This window comes from Corvus brachyrhynchos, unplaced genomic scaffold (genome assembly GCF_000691975.1).
Source record: "Corvus brachyrhynchos isolate BGI_N302 unplaced genomic scaffold, ASM69197v1 scaffold182, whole genome shotgun sequence".
NCBI lineage: Eukaryota > Metazoa > Chordata > Aves > Passeriformes > Corvidae > Corvus > Corvus brachyrhynchos.
The window spans coordinates 11,369-12,274 of NW_008236807.1; the positions used below are offsets into that span (position 1 = coordinate 11,369).

Below are 906 nucleotides of genomic sequence, written 5' to 3' on the forward strand. Positions count from 1 at the left end.
CGGTTCGGCACCGCTCGGCCATGGCGAGGCGGGCGGCGGCCCCCGCCGGGCCCGTCGGGGACGACTTCTCCTTCGTGAGCCCGGTGGCCAAGTACTTGCTCTTCTTCTTCAACCTGCTCTTCTGGGTGAGTGCGGGGACACCGCGACACCCCATTCCCGAAGAACCCCCGGCCCCTGGGGCTGTCCCCATCCCTGCTCCCCATTGGCATCACCCCATCGCCGGCATCCCCGGGACCCCCCAGCCCTTGGGGACCCCCGGCCCCTGGGGCTGGCCCCAGCCCTGCACCTATTTGGGACCCCGCATTCCCGGGATCCCCAGACCCACCTCCATCCTCAGGATTTTGGGGCTGTGCCCACCCATGGATCCCACTGGAATCCGCTCTCCTCGGGTATCCATCCCCGGGACCCGACCGTGACCCCGCACTCCTGAGGGACTCCCGGCTCCTGGGAGAGTCCCCATCCCACTGGGATCCCTCATTCCAGAACGGGTTTCCTCATTCCCCGAGGGGTTTTGGGGTCCTTTGGGTCCCCACCACCTCGCCGGGACCCTTCCTGGCCCCACACAGGTGACAAGGGGGACAGAGACCCCCCCTTGTCCCCAGCCCATCCCAGGGATATCTCTTGCAGGAAAGCCACGTGGTTTTCCATGTTTGGGGGGCTTTTTGAGTTGGTTTTTTGGGGTTTTTTTGGTGGTTTGTTTGGGTTTTTTTCAGGGGATTTTTAAAATGTTTTTGAGGGATTTTTATGGTGTTGAAAGGTTTTATGTTTTGAGGATTTTTTTAATGTTTTAGGGATTTTTTTAAAAAGTGTTTTGGAGACTTTTGTACTGCTTGGGAAGTTTGGGAGGGGGGGGTTATGTTTTGGGGTTTTTTTTAATGCTTTTGTGATGGGTTGTTTTTTTTTTTT

At 57.6% G+C, this 906-nt stretch overlaps 1 protein-coding gene across 1 annotated transcript in view; it reads left to right on the forward strand.

Annotated features, from left to right (window-relative positions):
* Positions 1–6: 6 nt before the first annotated feature.
* TSPAN33 (tetraspanin 33) overlaps positions 7–906 on the forward strand; it is a 3,901-nt gene continuing 3,001 nt past the window's right edge. The window contains exon 1 of the mRNA XM_017727967.1: positions 7–412. Within this exon, the coding sequence (XP_017583456.1) occupies positions 21–412 (392 nt within the window). The 5' untranslated portion in view covers positions 7–20. The remainder of the gene's footprint in view (positions 413–906) is intronic.